At 40.8% G+C, this 24224-nt stretch overlaps 1 protein-coding gene across 7 annotated transcripts in view; it reads right to left on the reverse strand.

The window, feature by feature from the left end:
* The window catches only part of MAD1L1 (mitotic arrest deficient 1 like 1), a 346645-nt gene that overhangs the window by 299432 nt on the left and 22989 nt on the right, over positions 1-24224 (reverse strand). For all 7 annotated transcript variants that reach the window (XM_040079070.2, XM_040079071.2, XM_040079072.1 and 4 more), the window contains one exon: positions 12217-12303. In XM_040079070.2, coding sequence (XP_039935004.1) covers positions 12217-12303 — 87 coding nt within the window. The remainder of the gene's footprint in view (positions 1-12216; positions 12304-24224) is intronic.

Genomic DNA, 24224 nt, shown 5'->3' on the forward strand with positions numbered 1-24224 from the left:
ATTCACTTCTTTAAGGACAAGAGGAACTTCTTCAAAGTCTGTACACATTAACAAAAGATGCCACTCACTTTATTTTTAAAACATCAAAACAATCAAGTCGGAGGCTGTCTGACCAGGACTGCTGGGTTTGCAAGGAGAAGGACACAGCAACTTCTGTCAGCCTCAATGACAGCTACATTATCCAGGGGAGCTGCAACAAATCTGCTCTCTCTTGTTCAGCTCTCATTCACGAATTAGATACCCATCTTCAGAGGATGGGAAAGGAGAAACTACACAAACTTCATCCAGTCTCACTCTCCTGTGTTCAGTTCAAGACCTTCAACATTCATTCAGGGAAGATGTGAATTACTTCAACATCACATTAAAAAAATGCAAATTAAAAGCTTGCACAAAGTGAGGAATTTCTGCCTTATATTTGGCTCATATGTTTGAAACAAGGCCCACAGTTCATCATTCATAAGTTTGCCACTGAGCCACAAATTTCCCAAGGGAGTCAGAATGAATTTCAAGTCTCCTCTGCCTTTAAGTATTAATGAGTATTTCTGTAAGTTCAAGAATGTCCCCCATCCTTGTTTATACGCAGAGCCCTCACCTTCAAGCAGCAGCTTGGTGAGATGACACAGCCTGGGTGCTCCACCACAAAAAGCTCCCCCTGAGCTCAGAACAAGCCTGCTATGAAGTCCTTCTGAGAAAGGGCACATTCTACAGACAGCAGACCTGCATTCTGCTTTGAGGAGATGACTGGAATGCATTTTCTCTCTGCATAAAGGCATTTCCTTGGAGGCATCAGCAATCCATGTAAATGAAAGGTTTCCAAAAGGTCACTGGCAATATAAAATGTAATTAGCTTAAAAACGACAAGTATTTTTAGGCACTACTCTGCCCCAGGTTATCTTACTGTTACTTGGGGTTTTATAATCACAGTTATTATCAGCATTTTTCCCCCTTTTTGGATGTAATCAGGAAAGAAAAAAATCTGACAAATACACTTAAAAGACATCATGTTACTCTCAAATAGGCGAGCTAGAGACTTACCACCCATGGCTTTGCACAAACTGCACATCATTCAAGGTAACACAACAGCAGGTGCACTTGTATTAACAGGACACAATTAAAAGGTTTTTTTAAAAAAGTTAATTACGCTGCTGTTAAGTCCAAAACTGACGACAGATTTTGCCATGAGCACCAATATCCCCCTTGGTATCTGCAGCTGGCCTTTCCCAGAGCCAGCAGAGCCCAGAGCACTCGCAGCAGGGCTCAGGGAACAACAACTTAATCCTAGAAAGTATTGGGACAAACAAAGCAAAACTCATTCAGCAGTCACTGTATTGGCAGTTCAGACTTGCTGCTGCACCTGAGTGCTCAGAGGAGATAAGTCAAACAATATAGCAAAATTATTTTATTGACAGTTTAGAAAATAGTATTTTCAGATAATATAAAATTGCAGTCCTAGTCCCTTAACTGCAAGGCTGACAAGCCAGTGCTGACTCAGTGAAGCACAGGATGAGGCTCCAACAAAAACATGACACACACTATTTGCTTTCAAATATTTCCTTCGATAAGGAGAAAGTTCATTCTACTAATTGTCTTCTCCAAGTACCCAAACCCTGCTATCAGAACAAATTGGACAATCTCTTTCTCATGGGTGCTAACAGCCCCTCCATTTCCTCTGATTCCTGTCCCACGTGTGCCCACCATCTTCTCTCTCAAATTGTCCAATTGATTAATCAAGTTAAACTCAGAGCAATTGTTCTCAACCTGCATTTAGCTGGAAGGCTTTTCCCTCTCCATCAGATGTGAGCGTTGGCTGTGTGCCCACACCAATGTCTGCCTGCTAATCCTATCACTGGGGCTAATAAAAGGTATCACTCCTTACAAACCTGGCTCTGCTGATTCTTCTGTGAATCATCAAAATGCACTCTGACTTCAACAAGCTCCAATTCTCACACCAGAGCAAGAGTTGCAGAGTGAAAAGCAAGGTGTAAGACCCAGATGAGCAAGTTCAACGCAGTAAATTGGGAGTGTGACACGGCCAGACAACCTGTGCTGCAATTCTGTCCCTGGTGGCACAGGATTCGACAGGAGGGGATGGGAGCAGCCCTGCTCCACACTCCCAGCTACCGCAGAAAGAGCTACAAAGCGACTTCAGTCTTGCTCTTTAAGCAGATAAAGATGCATCAACATAAATGATGCTTCTGGTTTTAAAAAGTCAATTAATGTATTGCCTCAGTAACAATTTTTACCTCCAATGCAAGGTGCAAAAAGACTTTTTCATTAGGATAATCCATGGAAATCTGCTTTTCAGTAGAGTCCCATTAAAAAAAAATAAAAACCCAAAACCTCACAGCATTTTTTAAAAGCATACGCTCTACTTTATTAGTTGTAGATGCTTTGGACGGTATGTACTGCAACTGCCATAGGCTAGATCTGATAATCTCTTATTTGTACAGTCAGAAAGGACACGTTTTGGTTTATTTCCATAAATATTTCAAAAGCTTTCTCTGGCTGAGAAACAGAGAGCCTCTTCAGTAGTTATTCCAGTCATAAGAATTTGATTGTTGTTGCTTCAATAAAAGGAAAGCTTGGGGGATTTGTTGTGGGGGTTTTGATGGGGGTTTTGTGTGTGTGTGGGTTTTTTTTGTTACTGGTTTCCATCTCTTAACAGTGAGAACATATTTTAAAAGTTATGAATATGGACATTGTTTTAAAAATTGAAAATATGCAAAAAACAGCCCATACACAGAATATGACAAGGAAATTACATTTTGCTGGAACACTCTTCTGAACTCCAACAGATCACCATGCCCCAGCCTTCTTTCTGACCACACATCCAGCCCCAACAGGCCCTCTGAACATCGCATCCCACCACAAGTTAAGGGAAAAACAGAACAAAAACAAGTCACCAGCAACAAAATAACTGGATCAGCAGGATGCATCCTCTCTAAACTCATCTCTAACTCTATCCCCTCTCCTTCCTAAGGAGGGACACCTTCCTGAAACAGAATGACTGCACTGAGAAACTGTCAGCATTTCACCTGAACAGGGCATGGCTGAGCCACTGCTGCCTGAAAACACACCAAATACTGCTTCAAACAGAGACAGAGAGAGAACTGACTATAAACACATTTCCCTTCTGTGATGCCCATGCAAGAACTAAGCAATTGGTCTGACTTTGGAAATTTAATCATAAATTTTCTTCAACAAGAAATCTGGTGGACAAGACTGGAGAAAGGAGGAAGCACCAACAAGGCATGAATACAGCCAAGATCTTTCCAATATCTAAGATAAGACTTTATCAGCACAGTTTCCTAAGAAGGCCTTGCCTTGACTCCTCCAAACCAGCTTCTCCTTCCTTAACCAGATGCTCAAATGTATCTGATGCTTCACCAAAGGCTGCACCAGAGCTGCAGCAAAGGGTACAACTGAGCCAGGATGATGTCCCAAGGGTTGGAGCACCTCTCCTACAAAGACAGCCTGAGAGAGCTGGGGTTGTTCAGCCTGGAGAAGAGAAGGCTCTGGGGAGACCTTATTGTGGCCCTCAGGTGCCTAAAGAGGGCTTATAAAAGGAGGAGAGGGAACTTTTATACAGGTAGAAAGTGATAAGACCTGGAACAATGGTTTTAAATTGACAGAGGGCAGGTTTAGAGCAAATGTTAGGAAGGAATTCTTTACTCAGAGGGTGGTAAAGCACTGGAACAGGCTGCCCAGAGAGGCAGTGGATGTCTCATCCCTGGAAGTGTTCAAAGACCAGATTGGATTGGACCCTGGTCTAGTGAGTGGCACCCCTGCCCACGACAGGGGGTTGGAAACGTGATTTTTAAGGTCCCTTCCAACCCAAACCGTTCCACAGGAAGAGTTTCTCAAACAGCCATATTCACATCAAGATGTTCTACAGCTTCTTCTCCTTCCTTTCACTTGTAGCATTTTTTAGCTAATTGGCTCCAGAATTTATAACGCTGGTGACAGCAGCCTGGCTGTGCAAGGCAGAGGAGGAGGAGGAGGAGGGGAGGGAAGGCAGAGCAGCTGCCAAGGCTGCCGGCACCATCTCCTGTTCTCCTGCAGTTACTGCAAAGCCCCAGCCCGAGCTCAGGATGCTGATGCTCAGCCAGGCAGCTCAGGGGATCTTACGCTTAGAAATATCACAAGACAACTTAGGAGGTTTTATGCAGACTCCAGAAAAAGCAGGAATCCAAATATGAAGCGCAGCTAAAACCACCGAATTTTGAAAAGCAGCAAATTAGGCAGCCGAAGGGGGGTGGGGAAATGCAATTAGAGCAGGAAAAAAAAAAAAAACTGTGTTTCACCATTAGCATTGCACAATAAGAAGGTTTGTCAGGCACCGGTTTAGCCTACACATGTTCACATCCGTCAGCATTTCCATGATAAATCCTAATTTTCGCCATTGTTGATCACATTGAACTAAAACTTGGTATGCAAGTTTTTAGCACAGATGCTCAAATAAATTATGCACATTAGTCATTTAACTTTCAGAGCAGCGAGAGAAAGCTGCTTTTTGGGAGGGGGGTTGACTGCAATTTATGACAAGTTGGGGTTTGTTTTTTTTTTGCCTTACGCAGCTAAAAAAGACAAGCAGCTCACTTCTTGAATAAACTTTCCGAGCAGTATTTCTTTTGTATTGATGATAAAACTTTGACAGCAGAATATTTATGACTAATTAAAAATGCCTTCCCACCACCACCAGTGATATACCTTCAGTATTTTGCTCTATACATTCACATGTGCATACAAGCAGCCACAAAGAATATTAAACACATAATGAAAATACCAATAACAGCAGCCTGAAGGCAGCAGGCAGTAGAGAGGATGTGATCCAGATGAGAAATTGTTCAAGAAGACGTTAGTTATGGAGCTGAACAAAGTGTACGTGCAGATATGATCAACTGATTGAGACATCTCAGGCCAAACAATCTATTTTTCAGACATAACCATGTTCTGTGCAGTATTTGAACTGACACCACTTTACAGCGGGTTTAAAAAATCCTATAGAATTCACATTTACCTTGGTAAAATGTCTCAGTGTATTCTGGCTGTCCTCATCAATCTGCTCAAAATAAACAACATCAACAGTACCATAAAGTACTTTAGAAAAATCCATAGTCTTTGAAACTTCTGTTATTACAGCAGCTACAGTAGGTGTTCGAATAAATGAGTATAAAAAGACAGAAAATTCATTCTGCATTCTGCCACCAATCTTCCTCTGGCTTCCCGTGGCTGCTCAGGAAAGCTGTATTGCAGCTCTAGCATTACAAATTAAGAGACAAAACTGTTAAACACAGCCTTGTTTGACTGTTGATGTCTTCTCATGAAACACACAGTTCAGGAGCCGTGGTCACTACAGTCATTTTAAGATACCGTATGGGAAGAAACAGATGTGTATTTGGGGGAGGAAGGAACAAAAAATTCTTAACAGGATAGGAATGAATGTGTTTTATTTGCCTTAAAAATAGTAAGGTGCAGAGTAGGCAGGATGTAACGTTTGTTTTCATTCATGAGGTGAGAAAGTGAGAAACTCGTGTCACTGGCTAAAGTGACTCAGCACCCAGGAAAACACTCCACAAACTGAACCCAGATTTCTTGGGCTCCATTCATCTTCCTCATTTATGGAACCACCCTGGTGACTTCAACACCGATTCCAAAGATATCACCAAACTGACTGGCCCTGCTCTTTCCAACTCACTTCAAACTTTCCAAGGCATACTGCCACATTGCAGAGGCAATAAAAGACAAATCCCAAAGAACAGGAAATCTTAAAGCACTACAATTCCCAGAGCTCTACACAAAGCTTGGCAGCAGGCTGAATGTATGGTTTTACATAATACTACTGGTTTCAAAGTAGAATATTTCTGTACTGCTGCCTAGTGCACAGCTGAGATTACAACTCCTCCCTCTGCATTCGTATCACAAATACAACGTGGATGTGGGGCACTCTCCTTTGCCCATCAGCCTCCTGTACATCATTAATTTATTCTTAGCAGAGAGATGCTATGATCAATGAAAAGAAATAATAAGTTTTGACTTCTAACTACTTCAATATCTAAATATTCATTCTGGTTTCTGAGAACCCTGGACTAGTATTAAGATACATCTATTTCAGCTAGAATTTTTAGGAATTTTAATCTTGCAGAAGTGAAAGATTTATAGTGTAGATGTGAGTCATGCACAGGAGAGATGCAAGGCACATTTCTCCTTCCCTAACTTTTACAGTGCAGCTCCAAGCACGGTGCCTGCTGTACCACACACTACTAAGAACAGCCTGTGCTTCCTACCAAATTAGCGGCTTATTTTAACACATTTTCCTGGTCAATAATGCCCACTGCTACCAAGGGAATGCTGAATCAGCATCTCCAGATGAGCACTAACAAATGAAAGCCATCATTCATTCCAGTAACAGAGATGCACAGACATCAGGGTCAAGCATGAGCCTGGAACAAGGAGAACTATTAAAAACGGAGTTAAACAGCTTCTAAAAGCTTCTAAATTATTTTTTTTTTAATCATTAGAAGTGATCAGAGCACAGAACAGAGTGCTCTCACAGATTATTCTTGAATGTTCTCCCAGAAGCACAGTCAAATAAAAGGTAAGAAACCAAGGAGAAATATTTGTACTGGTTTTGCACTCTACAGTCTCCTCAGAGCTCCAGGCTGAGACAGTGGTATCATTATAGATTTGCCTACCTCCTCTAAGCTGCTTTTTTCAGCTTTTTCTACATATTTCCTTTTTAAATACAGAGAGAATGTTCCATGAGCTCCAGAACCAAAGTTGCCTGGTTTCCACTGGATTTCCCTCTCAAAAGGTGACTCCTGACCCAAGCAGAATTCTTTTTCTCATACCAAAATGACATGAAACATGAAAAGCAAGAAAATGATACCAACAACATTACCATGGCTATTCTCAAATGCCAGGAGCCTTTGGAGAGCATCGAATAGCAAAACTGATGGACAAAAATGATGGTGTGAGGACAGAGCTCCCTCAGTGCTGCCTGATCTCCCAAGGAGCCTTCCTGACAATGGGACATTCCCAAGGGTCTCTTTGCTTGCAGGGCTCTGATCCCTGACATGACCTCAGGGCATGGCCTCAGGATGGAGATCTCCTCCTGGAGATGGAGATCTGACTGCCTTAAACTTGCTGAAATTCACTCTTTTTGAGACCTCCACCATCTGCCAAGCCTGACAGAACACAACTTGCAAGTTCAAAAGTGTAGGGTAGGCACAGACAAATCTCATCTACATACATACACAAAGCACAGTAATAAGCCTCACTTCCTCAGGAAATCAGACTAAAAATGGCACAATCATGAAAAGCAAAGGTCTGGGCAAAATCCCATGTTTTTCAAATTGGAAGCATAAGTCAATGTCTTGGTTAAATTATTTTTTGCTGTCCTATTTTCTGCTAACTATATGATAGGAAAAAAAAAAACAAAAACAGAGAAGCTTTGTATCTACCTAATTAGAGTCATGAATAACCAGATGTTTCTCTATAAGCTTACTATATGAATATGTAGATTGGTCACTTAATGAGACACTGTCAGTACCTTCTGGTATAGAAGTGCAGGAAAGATGCATTTTGGAGAAAAAGAAAAGCAGCATCTACAGTCAATTCTTCATCATCTCACTCTGTAAAACGAATGCAGAACCTGCCAGCAGTTAATATTGCCCTCAAGCACTGTGAATAAACATTTGTCTGGTATTAGGTACACAGACACCTCCATGTATAAATCAAGGTGCAATGTGCCATATAGATGAACGAAGGAAGAAAAAAAATCCCTACCTAGTCCTATATTAGACATTAAGTGCTTCTTTTGATCACAAAATAACTCATAAAGCCTAATAAAAAGCTAGCACTTCTCTCTCTGTCAGATAAAAGACACTTCACTGTAATTAAACTTCTGTCCAACTTTCCAGAAGATTAGGGGAAGAAGTCTGACAGGCTCTATTTGTTTTTGTGACTGACATTCATTGGGACATCCAAGGAAAAGAGAGGTTGGGCAGTAGATTTACAACACTTCTGAGCTAACAGCACTCATGAAGATGGACAGCTCTGGGCTTATCATCACTCTTTTTTTTTTTTTTTTAATAATAAAAAAAATCCCTGCTGCCCAAGTCTAAAGCATTTTCTGTTCAGTTTGCAATCTACATTCCCTGGTCTTCAATGGTTTGGGGTTTTATTTCATTTTAAGTAACAACACACACAGCAGGTTGTTTGGGTAAATCAGTTTTACATGATTTATATGAATAAAGGTGGTAAACAAGCATGTCTCCTAACAGAACTCTGTGAGCACTTGCAGTAAGGAAAATCCTCTTTCAAACACATTCTCTGTGTCCCTTTTCCTATATGAAACAATATGTCAAAACACATGGCTGGGTTTCTGACACAAGGTGATGGGAATAAGCCATCAGCTCCGGGATCTCAACACCAAACCAAGGATTTACCGCTCTTCCATTTTCCCTTGTGTCCTTCATCCTGCCCAGAACCAACTTCTCCTACGTGTTTCCTTGTATTTGACTTTCCACAAGACGTCTCAAGGTCCAAAGTCAACACTGCACTTAGACCACAAGAGCCAAAGTAGAAATGATCACTTTGGGAGGAGCCCCAAGTAACCATTTTCATGGGCTGTCTTTCAGAAATGCAGCAAAGCTCAAGCCATAAAGCAGCATCATTCCTTCACGTGAGCCATCTCATAGGACACTTCCAATTCTAGAATACTTTGAGGAAATCTCTCCAGAGAGACCAAATATGCAGATAGGAAGCAGGCAAATAAACATGCCGTTTTTCTCACTTTAAAAAACAGTATAACTGCTACATCATTTCTCCATAAGAGAAAAGCTTATGAACCACTTTCCATATCCCCCACTACAACCAGCAACACATTTCAGTGTACCACACCTACAGCAGTCACAGCTGGGGGAAAATGGGCTTTAAAGGCGGCTGCATGGTTAAACTGACCCACTAATTAAACACCGTCCTTCCATCACCTTTTCCTAAATAGCCGAGCAGGTACAATTCTTGCTATCAAAGTGGCCCTGAGCAATCTTCTTTCGAGCTTTTGAACCTTTACATTGTTATCTTTGCTCCGCAGTTAAAAAGCTCCACGACACTTCCTGCTGCTGCTGCTGAAGGTGTAATTTACTCTATTTATACGACTTCTAGCAACACACTCCAAAGCAGCACTGAGAGTCCATCACGCACGATTAACGGCACTTTCAGCTACATTACTCAGCCGTCCTGAAGTTGCCAAGGGAAGTGAGTTGTGTTCAGTGCTAAAGTGACCCTCTCCTCTTGCCCCATGCTGGCACCACGGGAAGGTTTTCTCCCCTTCCCAAAAATAGCAAGCTCCGAGGGTGTCAGCACAGCTCAGAGGTGTAAACAATCGCTGTTAAAAGAAATTGATTTAAACCTACTGCTCAGGAAATTCAGTCCTGTGGTTCTGTATCTAAAAGTGTCCAATGTGAGTGATGAAGCAAATAGGAAATGCATCATCATTTGATCTCTGGGAGGCCTGGGGACACTGGCAATTGCACAGGCTACACAAAACACAGATTGCACCGCAGATCCCCACGCAGGGAAATGCCACTGCAAGGGTGGGCTTGTAGTGTTGTTGTCACTTTGTGGTGGGACCACCTCTATTGCCTTTTTAATGACGCAAACACTGGCTCAAAAAAATGCACAGTAATAAACGGAAAGCAGGTCAAGAATGCAAGAATGAGAAAAAAAATAAATTTTCTGTTCAGTGAAGCCATTCGGAAAAGGTTATCAACCATAACTCCCCATTCTAGACCAAGTACAGGACACAGAAATAGCAGCTGGCAAGTGTCCACCCCAGTCACTGAACAGTGGGAAAGCGTCACGGGGAATACAAACCAAGATGATTGCAGTGTGAAGACAGAGAGAATAATCAGCTTGCAAACCACCTCCCAGGCCCTCTCCTGCCTGTGTTTAAAAGCCTGGTGATGAGCAAACACACATCCACTGCACAAGGACCCAATATCTGCCAGGTAGGGAAGGGGACAATATAATGCCCTTTACCATGACACCTAAAAACTTTTCTACTAAACTCAGTTTGGCACCATAGCAACAGGTGAGCCAGGACTATCTGTGATTCTCTCCTTCATTGCCATAAAAATAAATTCAAATGCCAACTTGTGATGATGTTTTCTTAAGCACCTGCTAATTCATTCATTTGAATGGAGAAAACTTAAAATTCTTAGGGTAGACACAAATTCTGTGCTGCTTGCACTGCACATTACTCTGCACACACATAACCACTGACTTAACAAATCAAACGCTGCACTATCAGCACCAAAGACAACATATTTCAACTAAGGGCTAAAGAACCTGTGGATGAAAAAAACCAAACAATAGAAAGCTGAATAAGTGCTGGGCTCCATCACTAGAGGGAGGCATGATCACATATTAAGTTACTCTAATACACAGACAATTCTGAACACAATTGAAAAACAAATAAAAGAAGAGTATCAGCTAAAGATTTATGGAAAGGAGAAAATTAGGTTTGCTTCCTTAACAAGGTTTTATTTCCAAAAACTCAAAACCTTCTGCTGGGAGCTTTCAAATCACCTGTAATGAAAGGTTTTTAAAAATTTATCTTATTGCCTTCTTTATAAGACAGAATAAGGTATGTGAGAGAAGAAAGTCAAAATTATCAGTTTCAGAAATGACACACAGCATTGCATCAGGAAAATGTTAGAATTTTAATTTGAGCAGCTTTACAGCCCATTTAACTTGAAATCAAAAAGTAATTTTAATCATGTTTTTATTTTTAAACTAAATTGGCACAATTATATCTAGATGAACAGGCACTACCAAAAGCTGCATTTTCTACAGATGATTCCCCTTGGCCATTAATAAATTTAGAGACAGAACTTCTCTGAGAAGCTGTGAAGAGCAGCCTGAAAAAAAAAGCCAAACCCCAAATCAGTGACTCAAACACTACCATCATTCTTTCATTTGATCATTTAATCAGGTGTGGGATGGAGGGTTTACTTGGTTTATTTTTAATACACAGAATGTCTTTTTTTACATTGGTGAGATTTTTTTCTCCCTTGTGAACCTCACAGCAAAAAACACACAACAATTTGGCTGGCTCACTCCTGGGAATTTACACTTAGCTAACCATTTTACAAGTGACTAAACAGTTTCATTAACAGCAGCAGCACAGCCAAAGTTTTTAAACACCCTGCTTGAATCCTGCCCATCATTAAGAAGGCGGAGCCCAAAACACGATCATCTCCTGAACCAAAATGCAGCACCTACCTCAGGAGACACAGCAGGAAATGCTGCTCACGACAAGCTAAGTGTGCCCACCCAGAGCTCAACAGGGTATTGCCTGCTTTACATTCAGCATTTTTACACCAAAGGCTGAAATTCTCCACACTCCTGTTGCTCAGCCAAGGCAGCTACAAGCTGCAATGCAAACAGTCCAGGGTCTTTTGGAAAGACAGAGGTATTGCTTTTAACAAGAATGGCTTTAACAGAGGGCTCCTAAGGTGTGGAATTAAACAGAGAAGGAAGTAAGATGTGCACTGAGGGTGAGAAGCACTGCCTGGCATGCTGTGGAGCTGTGTTCAGATAGGCTGTGGAACCAGGACAGCCTGGAAAGTTTAGCTCTGGAAAATTTATTTCCCCATTACATATTCACTCCCACAGGAGGGCAATGGTTTAAACACGCTCATGTTTCAAACACGCATCTCACTCCATAAACAGACTGCTCCTCTCAAAGCTGGCAGTACTTTGCCATCGGAATTGCAAACATCCTTTTCCTTTCCCAACTCTACAACCTGGTCCTTTTAGCAGTCACAGCACAGTCCTCAGAGCTCCTGCTCCCTTTCCCATACCCAGATAGACTCCTGGCACATTTTGCTTTGTGACATTTCCTTCCCAGATGAAATGGCCTGGGGAAAGCAACTCGCTTCCCCTTGCAAACACTGTAGCTCATAACAGAGCTTGATTAACTCTTGACTGCATCACCCATAGTCATTAATTTTTTTCTTCCTACAAGGATTTCAGTAAGCAGAAAGCCCTTTATCAACATGGGAAAGAATAGAAGGCAGCACAGAAGGCTCCATGGAACATCAAGAAAATCTAAAGAGCTGGTCTCTCAGATTGCAGTCCTTGTTTCCTTTCTCTGTGCTTTAACATAGCAGGGTCTTACAACCAGCATCCCCCCTTGGAGTCACTCACCTGCTCATGAAGGTGGAATTCTGCTCTTTCAGGGCAAGCTCCCGCTGCTGCAGGGCCACAATTTGCCTCGAGAGATCATCAGGTGTCCTATGCAATTAAAACAAGATAACAACTTTTAATGAATCATTGGTTGCAAATCTATATTCCATACACAACCATAAAACAGCCAAGCAATTTCCTGGGGCCAAACCTGTTGCAGCCCCTTAGAACAAGACAGAGCTGCAGCCCGTCCAGCTCACATAAAATCTAAAGCCATCACAGTACTGAGCACAGCATTAGTAGTAAGAGGGTAAGAAAAGGAGGAAATAAATCCAAATGCAGACTGTACAATTCAACAACTCTGGCTACTGCTGAACACCCTCTGAGAGTGTAGATGTTCTGGTACATCACAGGTGACTCAAAGCAGTGGTCCCACAGAGCTACCAGAGTGCTGACTTCAGAGTCCTTCACACACACCATTATTCCAGAGCCACAGCATTAAAAACGAGAATCCTTCAGCTCTGGGAAGCACTTCAGATGTCACTGATAAGCTTTTCCTGTCAGAGAGATCAGAGATTTCTACAGACCCGCTAGCAATGACTCCGCAGTTGTCAGAAATAGGTTTATTTTTTCATCAAATCCAATGACAAATGCTTAAAGGTAATGGAATGGGATCAAAATAACTCCAGGCTGGCAGTTCCAGAGAGGATGACACTGTTCTTTCTGAGGCCTCTCTTTAAGTTGTAAAAATAAAAACTTGTCTTGAGCCATCAGAAAAGTTTTTCCCACCTTAAAACAGAAGCATCTCTATCACACTTCCCAAAGGAAAGGAGGCTGGAAAGGGCACCCCTGTATGAAGTGAGTACATCCATCCCTTTGCTCCATCAAGATGCACCACCCACAAAGGGAGGAGTAACCCAGACCTCGACAGGACTTTTCACAGGGAGCAACAGGGAAGTCACCCTTGCAGCAGTGAAATCTGCAGAAACACAATCATGTCCCCCAAACAGCAAGTCGAGGTTCCACTGCTGCTGGCAGATGAAACTAAGCCTGGTCAGAGTCTACAGTATTGAAACACAGCACTGGAATGAGGCTGCTGCCACCCCAAAAACTGAACAGGGAGAAGTGCCTTGAGCTTGATCATTAGGTTCTCACTGGATCTAGGACTAGAGAAGCCCTTTCTCTGATGAAAATACTTTTCAGGAAATTACTCACATCAAACAAAAGGCATTGCTTTTTCTCTTTAATCATCTGTCACTTCCAGTTGAGTGAAAATTAGTTAAATGCTGAGCTGGTGCAGATAGGATTCAATTTTGGCAATCCCAGCTGAAAAACTCCTGCCTTTCACTTCCAGAATTACAAACCTTTATCCTTCCTCAGCAGAAAAATTTGGGGCCTCTAACACCTTTTGTGTTACATCTGAGTCTTAATAGTTAATATACAATTAAACAGATGGAAGTGTTCTCCCATCAGACAATGCAGGAAGGAACAGATTGCAGCAAGAAATCAGTCAGGACAGGACATCACACTCACTAGCCAAGGGAATTAAGAGAAGAAACCAAGACACAGCCTGAAGATGGCTTGGCTAAAGCATCTGAAAATAACATTCTGTTAGCAAAGACAAGTCAATTTTAAGCCAACGTGCATCTGAATTTTCAAATGTGTTGCAGCATTAAATAACATTTCAAAGCTTTGTAGCTGAGCCTGAAGGGATTCTCAACTGGAGCAGTTCACCAGCTCTTCACAGAGGGCTATCAGTGGTTGGGCATCAGGGGGAACACCAGGGAAATGGACTGGGCACACTCAGTCTGTTTGGCAAAAAGAAGCTGTAAGCAGACACAATGATTTCCACAGGAAAAATCTTTGTACAGTGTAATGCCAAGTCAACGAGGCTCTGAAAAATGCAGTTCTAAGCTGCTAATAAATCACCCAAATAGAGCAGCTTTATCATAAGCATAGTTGGTATCAGGCAGCTTTCTGGTCATGTTGAATGTCAGCCCCCAACACCAGTGTTTGGTCCCTGCCTCAATGAAATAATTTCACTGATTCTTTTTTTAATGTACAAAAATGTGTATCTGCCTTGATTTTTTTTCTTGGTTTTTTTTTTTTCAGAAATTCATACTATAATATATTAGGACTGAGATCAGGAACAGAAATTAATCCAGTAGTAAAATGAGAGAGTACTATAAAAGCCACAGATTTCTAGTAATGACAGCTCCTGAGCGATTTCCAATAAAAAACAATCATCCTCATCTGTTCAGCCATTCAAACCAACAATCAGCTTCCAATCTCAGTTCCAGCAACTGGCAGCTTTAGGTTCACACTTCGTTCTGGACAATGTTTTATTGGCAATAAATAGATTTTATTATTTTATTTCTAAGTGGAGCAGTGTAGATATGGAACAGAAAACAAAGTCCATGGGTATTAATCCCCTGTAAAGAAAAGTTCACTTTCTGTAACACGAAATCATGTCAGGTGATAGAGCCAAAGACACCTTTGCATACACTCTGCTGTCCAACACCCTAATTGAGAGGTTTCAAAGCCTGGTTCCAAGGTCTATTCCCTATCCTGAGCACCAGCAGTTTGGCAAAAGCCAAATTTCCACTGATCCAAGCAGAGGAACGACGCTGCATGCAAAATAAAATTAAATCAAAGCTCTCAATTTGAAGAGAATTGGTCAAGTCCCAAAGCACAGCAAACAGCAACCAGCTGTAACCAGCCCTCTCACTGCACGAGTTTCTGCAAACAATGCCATGGGAAGAGAGAAATTTGTCAGCATCCCAACACACAGCAACAAGGCCTTGAGAGCCTTGGCTGAATCTTTGCTCAGCTCTGTCCATCCCCTATGGAACAGCTGATACCAAAACCAGTATTGGAAAGCCAAGGAATCTGCTTTAAGAGCATCTTTGTGACAATGCAGCTTTCCAACAGTACTGGAATCACCATGGCTTGCTGAGGGAAGTTTGAAACCCTGTCCTGACCATACAGAGCCAGAACTCCCTTTCTGAAAAGCTGAGCACTGCCACTGTTTGCTCTGCAAACCTGCAGGCAGCTTCCTTCCCGGTGGAGGAACGGAGCCCATGGATCCACCAAAAAACCCACAGCTCGTGTGCACCAGCCACCCAAAAACCTGTAAAGGGACCCAGAACGGTCCAAGTCAGGGCAGTGTGCTATCAAAATTGATTCATGTGCTTTGTAATCATAAAGTTCACATGAACAAATGAAAAAGGGGCTTCCTAAATGCAGGAGCAAATCACTGCCTTCAGTTCCCTTCTCCTGGCTAAGGCACGTGGAGATAAAAGCTGGAAGGTTCTTCCTCTGTCCCACCTTCCCATCCTGAGACCCACCCCCTTCCTTCCATAAAAACAAACAGTTGAATTTAAGCCTATTTTGAACGAGGTTTTCTTTTGCCCTAAATAAGCAAATTAGTCCAGCAGCTCACGGCACAGTAAGTAAGGAGACAAAACTGCTGGTAACCAAAGCCCTTTGCCTTCCCTTGAAGCACAGATAACTTAAAAAGGAGCAACTTAAGAATGACGAAAACATAAAACCATTCAAATGAAGTGAAAAATTAAATTAATGGGATGTCCATATCTAAAAAGTCATATAATGACTTTTAGTGCCCACTAAAAATCATACTTTTTAAACTTTTGAGGAAAAGAGCTTATGCTATTTTGTATGCTTTTTTTTTTTAATGCACACAACTGACATTTCCCAGGATTTGGAGGAAGGCTCTGTTCCTAGTTAAGGATCTATCACCATTTCAGTATAAACTCTGACAGTTACACACTGAGAATTAGCTGTCGAAGTAACATTAAAATGAGACTAAGTAGATGAAAATGTTAAAGAAAAAAATTTTTAATTTATAATTTATCAGAATGTCAACTTCTTATTGCTTCTATAAAATGTTTCAAAATGCACAGCAAAGGAAGAGTTTTGACGGTAAAGATCAGACATTAAATTTTAAGTATGGAAGTGCAAGACAAAAGTAAAATTAAAGAGAAAAGCAGGCACTTCATCAACTATGTTTGGAGGACTGAGTTCTTCACTGCTTTTTGTTTAATTAAATTTGATTTAAACTACCAAACTAATACCACATTTATAACACTAAATCACTACTTATTTTTGGTAGTCTGCTGAATTAACATTTCTCTTTACAGATTCAGCTCAATATGAATATACAATGACTGGTCTGGTTGCCTCAACTAAGCCATATCAAATTAAAATGAAACATTTTTGGTACAGTATTTTCAGTTTTACACTTAAACATAATTAACTGACAAAGACCAGAGACCAGTGTTCTTATTAAAGTGTTTGTCAAGAAAATAAGGCACAGAAAGGGAGTCCACATCTTCTCTTCTACGAAAAACAATTTCCAGGTGTCTTCTGTGGGTTTAGGGGTTTAGTTTCTTGGGTTTTTTTGTTTTTTTAAAGTAATCTCCCAGAAGTATAAAATACTTATTTTGTTCCTTATCTTTTTTCCTATTATGTACAAAGAAATGTAATAAGATTCTGAAATTCTCCTCTCCAAAAGAAGAACCTTTTCTACTTTCATAAAAATTATTTAATCTTCCTTCTAGGCAGGAAAACAACAGCATCTGAAGAACAAACAGAACAATAACATGACAACAAGAGAAGATTTCTGGAAAGGCAGTTTAGTTGTTTTAAATATTTCTGTGTGATTAGAAAGGCCATGGAATGCCTGTAACAGTCTTTTCCTGTATGTTTGAAGTGAGTCTCAAACATCCTCTTTGCATATTTGATCTCCTCAACTGCTTTAATTCCTCTGTCTCTGGTTTACAGGACTCCTGTCTAGCTCTGAAGCTTCACCAAGTCCAAAAGCAGCTCAGTTCCTGGAAGGACTCGCCCTGCAAGAAAGTTCAGCAAATAATCACAACAGCTCATACAGACTTCTAGGATACAGCACAGTCCTTATGTTGAATTTAGTCATATTAACTCCAAATTATTTAATCTCCCTTTCTCCTCAATATATGCATCACCTCCTTGGGAAGACTCCTTAGCTCCCCTTCACCAGACTAGAGGAAGATATTGCCACTAAAATCTGGTGTCCAGACCTGAAGTTCTGAGATTTAACTTTCACAACAGCACCTCTCCTGCAGAAAAGCCCCTTCCAGCTCCAGTCCAGGTTACCCCTGTGCGTTCATACCTCCGTGCCTACATCCTCCCTTCCTATTCCCGACTACATTAACTAATCCACATGGAATCTCCTACACACATTAGTCACAAAAACAAATCCTCAGTGTTTCCAGGCAATTAGGACACATTTAGTGCTTTGCAGCACTTTGATTAAAATGTTTTGAAAAGCAGTCACAGGCCTTTAGTCATTCAAATGAAGGTATAAAGAGATGTCAAACCCACAGAACTAAGGTATACCTGAGACTGTTTCTCCAACAAAGTGGCTGCTTAATATTTTATGTAGAAAGTAAGTGGAGGAAATCTGAAGTGCAAGTGAAAGCAATAAGCAATCTCAGCCTCCGAGGTTCCTCTCATTTAGAGAACTCTTATTTGTGTACAGATAGAATCAACAAATCCAATTGCTCTTTACCAAAGCAAATGTCCCCATTAACCACTCGAAGCAGAAGAACAACTTATTTGTAAGAAAACATTATAAGTGTCTTGACAATTCTAAAGACAATTGATACATCTCTTTTGGAGCAATTGCAAAATTAGCAATTAATCCAATCAAGCCATAATTTGAAGAGGGGGAAAAAAGGAAGAAAACTGTCTTAGATTCCAGTTAATAACTTCTTTGGATTTTAATGAAAAAGCTTTTTTCCTCCCAAAGTTATGGCATCATAACAACACATTGTTCAAGTTTCATTTCTACTTTAAAGATATATGTAAGAGCTCAACAAGATAAAATTCATCTTACTTAGGAAAAAAAAATTAACCATTTGGCAGACATTTCAACAGCACAAATTCCTTCCTCATCCCTACCCCTAAGAGCAAGCACAGAACAATGCACAGAAATGTGGTAACACACATTGCACAGTGGAATGGAACCTCACCAGTGAAAGGCTTTCAGAGACCTCAAGCACAGGGAATGTACACACAGCAGTACAAAGACTGCTGATCTGGAAGATAAAAATACTCAGCTTTGGGGTCTGCTGCTGCATGCTCGACCATATGACATAATTCAAAGCTTTTAGCTGTCATGGTGAAACAAAAATTTCACAGTCATCAAGAGACCTTCATAAAATGGAACCATTTATAAGGCAGCAATAAGGCATTTAACATAGATCTCAAGACACAGGGAGTGTATCTGCAAAGCTGTGCAAATTCTTTGTCCTATGTTTTTCCTATACAAGAAAATAAAGAGCTTTTAAGGTCTTAAATCCAATAGATTAGACACTGAAGAGAAAGAAAAAACCACAAACTTCTAAAGCACCTTTCAGGTATTCACCAGCAGTAGCACATAAGTAGTCAAGTTGGAAATGATCAAAAGGGATTTTAAAAATGGCTGTTACTGCTCTCGTGCTAACAGAGATAACAGCACAATCTTCTCAATTAGAGAAGCAAATGTATTTTCTCAATTCACATTTAGCGAATGTAATTATATATTAATGACGATGTTGAAAGGAAATTATCGTGGAACACAATTTTGTACCTACTGCCCTTAAGACTTCCAGCACAAAATGTAAACACACTTAATAATGTAATGTTTCATTTTACTCCAGCAGCAGCAGAAGACATTTTAAGTATTTTTCCTAATCATAGACTTAACTTGAGGAAAAAGCAAAAGCTAAAGGGAAAAATAATGCCGCCAAATGAATAAAAACTCCTTTTCGGGAGTCCCAAGTAGGGCTGTTTTTCCTATAGTTTCTATTTGTCACTGGAGTTGGAACAATAATTTTGGCAATCTGAGGCTGGGCTGAGAGGACAGTGTGAACAGCGGAGCCAAGACATTTCATGAGGAAGGTGGGGGCAAACCAAACTAATCTCAAGAACTGAATGACAGCAGAATACCAATTACGAATCCTAACCCGAGACTTTCAAGGCATTTGAATAGTGTGAATAGCAATATACAAAAAATATCTGAAAACTAGACTGAAATACAAAGATATGTTCATTGGAAACAAACTCCAAACAGGCAGATGTTGTATCTTTCACAGATATATCATTCAACAGTGGGTCGTTAGAAACTCTGAAAGCCATTCCATGCCAATTACCAGGATTATACAAAACTGGGAAAGAAATCTGACAGCTAAAAAAAAATCAAGGCAATAAATTAAATTTCCAGAAGATCAGGCAGAAGCTTCTCTTTCTAACTTCCATGTCAATGAATAAAAGCTCATTCAGAGATTTGCTCCTCATGAAGCTGAGATCTGGCAGGGAGGGCTGGTTACAACAGAAGGATCTAAAATAATCTCTAACTTCTTATCTTACAAATTAGGCAAGAATATCTATGCTAATAAACTGAGAGTTTTACCAAACCTCTGCTGGTTCTATTATGCAAGGTCACTCTCAAGACATTAAAGTGACCTGGACCAGCCTAGAAATAGACGTCATCAGCTTCTTCTCAATGAAGGAGGAGTGGGACACAGGGACAAGACACAAAAATCCCCCAAAACCTAAAAACAAATATAATTTGCATGTATCCAACATGCCCTTCTGGCGTAACTGCTACCCCCGTGGAAATTACCAACACAGAGACATCATTTTTCCAGACAGACAGGGCTCCTGTCTGACAGGAGAACTCCTGCTGCAGCCAAGGCTGGCTACTGACAATTTATGTACATTTGACCATTTTACAGATTGCACTGAATTGATGGTCTTGTTCTTTTGACACCTGTCTGAGATAACCCCTGCAAAATATTAATTTATCTCAGTCCTTGTATTGTTTTCAACTTCTTTATTGATCCCATTGTTTACCCAGACTCTTATCAGCTGAAAATATTAGCCAGCAGTAACACAAAGCCCCTAACCTTCAGCAAAAGGAAATAATAACAATAATGGCTGGAGAGAGGTCCTTGGGAGAGTCTAAACCCTATTTTCAATTGCTTTTATATAAAGTGATTTGACATCCCATATATTATTCTTTTTTACTTCTGATTACAATCACTTACCTATTCAATCTCATGGCAGGAATGGCCACTTTAAACTGCAACTTTAAGCTACACTAAAAGTTATTTTATAACTGGGTTTTTAATATCAATACAGTAATAGTCGCAGGTAAATTTATGGTAACAATTTCAGAAAAAATGAAAGGCATACTGCTTGTATGTTCAGCTGGAATTCAGACAGAAAATTGAGGTTAAGCCTGTTGCTTTGATTAATTAAACACTACCCAAATTCAGTAAAAGATTATATCTCACCTCTGCCAGAAGCAGAACATAAAACATCCAAGCTTCAGCAAATGTGAGAGGTTAAAAGCCTTAGTGAAGTACAGAAAACACAGCTGATAAATGATTATATTTATCATGAAAATCAATAGCAGAACAACAAAATTAGACAATGCCTAAGGAAAATGCTCGTGCTGTCAGCAGCCACAGAGCATTTGTATTAAGATGGCAAAAAGGCATCAGCTGCCACTGAAGATCTGCTTGTGGTAGTTACATCAAGTTCATGAAACATTGGAGGTAGGACCAGATATCCCTGGAAACCAGACCAAAGCAAAGCCTGAATTTTAGAAAGTGAGGCACAAAGACTAAGCAATATCATTAGGGACACCCAAAAATCTCAAGTTCGATGTAGAAAAATGAAACCTCACACTGATTTAATCGATGATTAAAGCTATCAATCATAAGCAGTGTCTCCTAAATCTTTTGTTTCCTAACTGGTAAAAGTCAAATATCAATATGCAACACCATTTTTGTGAGCCAGACTAATCAGTTAATCCTAAAACATGAGTTTAAATCCCAGCTTTTTGCTTAGCCTAGCCTCACGTTTAGCTACCACATTGTTTCCCACAGAGTTCATTTCCCATTCTGAGCCTGCTGCCCAATTCCTGGTTTTGACAAATCCAGGAGCACGTGAGCTCAGTGTGCAGAACCCCCACCTTTGGCTCCGGCCTCCCCACTTAGGGAAGCACATTTCCCACTCAGCCGTCCACAGGCTTCATCCAGGAAAACGAATTACACACGTCCCCAGACACATGTAAATAAACCAAAGAAATTTCAGATTTACAGCACTGTCTTCAAACCCTCTCCCCCAGCTCAGGGAGGATTAAAAAGGACTTCAAAGAAGCCCGAGTTCCAATTAAAACACTGTGACCACCCCGGGGACACAAAAATATTCCTCTGATTAGTGAGATGCGCTCTTTGAACTGTTTAGCTAAAAAAAGCTTTCAGAACTTTAAACAAATGCAGTAATTCTCTCTCATACTTTTTTTTTTTTTTTGAAAGTTTCTAAAAATTTAATATTCAAAGTGAAGGACAAATAACATTTAAAATAGAAAGTTTTATGGAAGCCCATTAGCACATCAGCTCTAGGCATCACTAACATGAGACACACTAAGACCTGAGCGCTGCAGTCCCAGTACAAAGCAGACAACACAAGTTGTCAGAACAGAGGAACCCAGATGTCACTGCTGCTGCAGAGGTGCTGGCACCCCTGTGTTATGATATCCCAATCTCACCAGCCCTCAGAACAACTCTCCCTGAAGGGCAGAGCACATCAATCTCACCTCGTTTTGAAATTCTGCTTTATTTCCTTAACATCCAAAGCTCCCAAGCCACACATCCAAGTTCTTTGACACATGGTGATAATACAGCAGTTACCCTCAGACTTGGCAATTAGCAGAGATTTAAATAAAAAGCTCTTCCTATGCTTGCTGCAGAGAAAATCAAAAGAAAGAAACCAACACCCTCCATCCCCTCAGACTCTCACTCCCAAAACCAGAGCTGAATTACACAGTCCAAAAGTTTTAACATCAAGAACAATGAATGCTAAGAACAAACGCTGGGAAAATAACTGAGGCTTGGAGCATGCCAAAGCAGTTGGAGCTAAGTGGGCATAATAAACGTGCCTGTGAAAGCCAAACCCCAATCACCCTCATCCATAAGGAATGAATAATTCATGGCAGAAGGAGACAGAAGCAGACTTTAAGACTTGTTCACAGAAAGTAGAACTGCTCAAGTGTAATTGCATTACAGATGTAAACAGTGGCACTTCAACAATTACTCTTCTTTTGCCAGCTTGCTCTCAAAAACCCTCACTCAGCTCAGGTACCTGCATCCAGCACAGGGTTCAGAGCAGCCAAAAGCAAAATTGTGGCTTCCCTGTGTCTGCCACGGTTCCTGGGACTGGGATTCAGGCAAGGACTGCACTGGTGTCACAAGCGCTTGGACATCGTCTTGGCTTGCTGCTGTCATGGAGCTTTGAACACTTTCAATGCCTGAAGCTGCTGGGCGAGGCACTAACAAGATTAGATGATAAACACTGACAAAGTTTGAAATGTGTCCTCTTCTCTCTGCTAAAACAAACAGACAGCCTTTTTTCACACCACTTGCACTTCCTTCCTTTCATTCTCATTTACTTTCAAGACTTTGCTTCATCACGCCACCCATGCTCCCACCCTTCATCAAGACTACACAAAAACCAGTTACTTTTCCTATTTTAGCAGATGGATGCTACAGAACCAATCAGGCAAGAATAAAATAATTAAACAGCCTTCCAAAAGTCTTCAAAACATCCATCCTCCTGGAGATCTCCTCCTGGCTTCTCTGGGATCTTCAGCTTCCAGATTCTGCTCACTGCTGGTGTGACTGCAGCTTTGTACAACAGCTCCACAATTGAGGAAAAGGTGCATCGGAAATTCCCAGCTCCTCAGATTTCACTGGAACTTAACTGGGAAGATACTGCAAGGGAGTCCTAGTTATACAGTATTATGTACCTGAGATGCTAAACCTGTCTTTGGACAACAGCTTCAGAAAGCACAAATGAAAGCTGCAGCCATTAAACCACAAAGTAATTTTAAGTTGCTGGTGCAGAGCTCCATCAGTCAGCTGCTTTCCTCCAAAGCTTGTCTGAATTTTTGAGTTTTCCTGTAACATCACCAAGAAAATTTTTAATTTAATTCAACCATCCTGGTTTAGAACCTGAGCACATGCCAACTAAAAATATTCTCAAATCTCAGCTCCACTCTTCTTCCTCTGCTGAACCACAGCTTCTCTCATAGAACTCCCCACTTCAGAAGCACCCCGAAGAAACAGTGCCAGAAATCCACATTTCATGTAGAACTTGATACCACCACTATGTTTGGTACCAAACCTGTGCAAAGACAGGATTAAAATGAAAGCACAAAGGCATATGGAAAAGAAGTCTCTCTTTGAAAGCAACTTTGCAAATGCAAATGATTGCAGAACACTTGGCCACATGCTGAGCATTTACTCCTTGCAGAGTCATGTATCAAGACCAGGATTTCCGAACTGCCAAAGCACCTTTTTTCTAGCACATCTATTATATTTTTTTAACAAGAAAAAAAAAAAATCTGCAGACAGCACATAACAGAGAGAAGACATTGTTAAAAAATTTGTAACTAATGCTTAAATAGGCAAAGAGCTTTTTCTAAGTCTAGGTAAGAGGATGACTTGGCTGAAAAATAAAAAAGTCACACCTTCAAGCTGTACCTTTCGTGTAAGGAGATGGACTCTTCAATCAGTGCAAGAAACACACAGAAAGATTCAACAAGGAGGAGCCTCCACATGAAACCAACACCTCCCTGCACAGGCATCCTGCTGCCCTCTGCACCACGTCAGACAAGCGGACACATCCTTCACTGGCACACCTTTTCCCAGAGAGAACTGGCACAATCCTGAAGGGATGGGCACAATTACTGTACTGAGAGATTCAAATATATCCTACAAAAGAACCTTTTGGCTGCAAACCCAGGGAACTACATAGACAATCCCAATTTCCATGTGCACATTCACCAGAGTCTGTCAAACCATCCAATTTTTAGCAGGCTTAACAGGAACACTCCAGTATACAGCTCCTCAGAAAGGAGGAACAAGAGATGCCTATTGATTAGGTGTCAGGGCTACCTCGGGAAAAAGAGAAAGAACATA

This window comes from Hirundo rustica, chromosome 15 (assembly GCF_015227805.2).
Source record: "Hirundo rustica isolate bHirRus1 chromosome 15, bHirRus1.pri.v3, whole genome shotgun sequence".
Taxonomy (NCBI): domain Eukaryota; kingdom Metazoa; phylum Chordata; class Aves; order Passeriformes; family Hirundinidae; genus Hirundo; species Hirundo rustica.